At 42.7% G+C, this 2,859-nt stretch overlaps 1 protein-coding gene across 1 annotated transcript in view; it reads right to left on the bottom strand.

Annotated features, from left to right (window-relative positions):
* Positions 1-1,625, bottom strand: part of LOC311056610 (A disintegrin and metalloproteinase with thrombospondin motifs 2-like) — a 55,216-nt gene extending 53,591 nt beyond the window's left edge. Inside the window, exon 1 of the mRNA XM_084073358.1 lies at positions 1,282-1,625. Coding sequence (XP_083929484.1) covers positions 1,282-1,372 — 91 coding nt within the window. The 5' untranslated portion in view covers positions 1,373-1,625. The remainder of the gene's footprint in view (positions 1-1,281) is intronic.
* Between the last annotated feature and the right edge of the window lie 1,234 nt (positions 1,626-2,859).

Here is a 2,859-nt window from a genome sequence, read left to right as displayed (position 1 = left end):
ATTTACAACTACTGAAATGCACACTCTACTGTAGCTACTTAAAACTGTCTGGTAAATCAACATACTTCAGCAGCTTTACCTGCGTTTATGTGGTGGCAGTGGTGGAAAAAGTACTCTAATTTATTACTTAAGTAAATGTATCAATACTGCAATGTAGAAATACTACAAGTAAAAGTCCGGAATTTAACATTTACTTGAGTAAAAATACAAAAGTATTGGTAATCAAAATGTAGGCTACTTTATTAGTACCAAACGTAGAAAGTAGCCTATAGTCATTATGCAGAATGTCACATTTCAAAAGTTTTCAAATGTATAAAATACATGTATAGAGATCTTTTGAAAATAGCAGATCTACCAGCACAATGCCTCACATCATGATGCATGTGAGCTTGATCGGCGATTTTCAAGTGGCCGAAATGTATATATGGCTGAATTGTGTTTAATTCATGTTTTGTAATAATAATAAAAATCTACAAAGTAACTAAACTAAAGTTTTCAAATAATTGTAGTGGGGTAAAACGTACAATATTTGCCACTGAGATGTAGTGGAGTAGTAAAAGTAGACTACTGAAAATTGGAAATACTCAAGTAAAGTAAAATCACCTCAAAATTGTACTTAGTGTAATTAGTTACTTTCCACCATGGTGGAAAGTAACTAAAAGCTAAAAGCTGCAATGCACTGGCTTTTAGCCTATATAAATATATACGTTTTGCACCATGCAGTTTATAGGCTAGTGAGTATTTAAATCCTAGCGAGCCACCCACTCAAAAAGGGTTTAATAGCGACAGCAAAACGTCAACACTATAATGCAGTGGTTCCCAATATTTATAGCTCGAGACCCAAAAGAGACAGTTTCTTCTCGGGACCCAACTAGTGAAAATAGCCGATCTACAAGCAACACGTTGTGAGTTTGTAAATCTGCTATTTTCACTACTTAAAAAAGAAAATATGCAATTTTTTTTTCAATTTCCTTTGAAACATTTTTGAATTTCTTCTGAATGTGTGAACATTTTTGATAGATTTTTTTAGTTCTTGAAAATCTTTCGCAATGATTAGAAAATTGTAGGAAACGGAAAAAGGGGATTTTTACTCGTGACCCATAACAATGGTTCCGTGACCCACAAATGGGTCCCGACCCATTGTTTGGGAAGCAGTGCCATAATGAACTTCGCTTTAGGACGTCCGTCTCTCAACCTTCTGACACTGACACCGGCGCGGTGGCTTCGTCTCTAATACTGCACCTTTGCTTTGATGTTTTGCGCGTGTTTTCCAACACGTACCTGTGTTTTTGCTGATGTAAAGTCCGTTCAGGCGACTGAACTGCATGCAAACAACGAAGAAAGTGAGGAATCCAACCCGAATATCATCCATGGTCGGTGGGAGAAAGAGACTGATCCGGCATAGACAGACCGATGGTTGAGTGATCTAACAGCTACTATACTGTCCCTCTCACCCTCTCTCCCTCCCTCCTATAACAACAGACCGCAAAGTGATAGCTCTTTCTCTCTTTTAATTCCTCTCTCTCCTCAAGTCTCCCTCTCTGTCCCTCCTGTCTCTCTCTGTCTCCCTCTTTCTCCCTCTCTGCCCTTAAGTCTCTCTCTCTCTCTCTATTTCTCTCACTCTCTCTCTCTCTCTCTCTCTCTCTCTGTCTTTCTCTCTCTGCCCTTAAGTCTCTCTCTCTCTCTCTCTCTCTCTCCCTCTCTCTCTCTCTTTTTCTCTCTCTCTCTCTCTTTCTCTCTCTCTCTGTCTGTCTTTCTTTCTCTCTCTCTCTCTCTCTCTCTCTCTGCCGTCTCTCTCTCTCTCTCTTTCCCTCACACACACACGCACGCATGCACGCACGGCACGCACGCACCTTGTGTGCACACACACACACACGCGCACGCACGCACGCACGCACGCACACACACACACACACACACACACACACACACACACACACACACACACACACACACACACACACACACACACACACACACACACACACACACACACACACACAGACAGACAGACAGACAGACAGACAGACAGACAGACACGCACACACACACACACTTTCAGTGGCTTAATAAGCATGACATGAAATATACTTATGCTCCCACTAAATCAAACATTTGAAATGTTTGTTTGTGCAGTGGACATAAATAAGGACGCTGGTCCTCATGTGTGCAGAGCATTAGCCCCTGAAGATGTTCTCTCTCTCTCCTGTCTCTCTCTTGGTCGTTTGGTTGAATGAGATCAGTGCAGATGTGATTCCCAGAGGGCAACCTCCATCTGTTAAACTCACACACTGAGCGAGGCAGGCGCTATAGGGACGTTTAGGCAATAGAGTGAGGAGGACTGAGGAGAGGAGAAGGGCAAAGAAATAAAAGAAAGAATGAATGAAAGAAAGAAAAGAAGAAAGGAAGAGAAGAAAAGAAAAGGGAACGGGGAGAAGGTGAAGAATGAGGGTTTTCCTGACGGCTGCAATTTCATGGTTGGTTTAAAGCTCCGATCAGCGCGTTAGCTGCAAACGTAGATGAATGGAGACACACACAGTCAACACAGACGCACACACGCACGCACGTGCACACACGCACACGCACACACACACCCACACACACACACACACACACACACACACACACACATACATACACACACACACACAACTCACAGACTCACACACACAACGCACAACACACAAACAAACACACACACGCATGCACACACACACACACACACACACACACACACACACACACACACACACACACACACACACACACACACACACACACACACACACACACACACACACACACACACACACACATACAGTACGCATGCGCACACTTTGGCACAATACATTCACACAT

This window comes from Gymnoscopelus microlampas (assembly GCF_963454915.1).
Source record: "Gymnoscopelus microlampas genome assembly, chromosome: 12".
NCBI lineage: Eukaryota > Metazoa > Chordata > Actinopteri > Myctophiformes > Myctophidae > Gymnoscopelus > Gymnoscopelus microlampas.
This window is presented reverse-complemented; position numbering and strand designations above follow the sequence as displayed.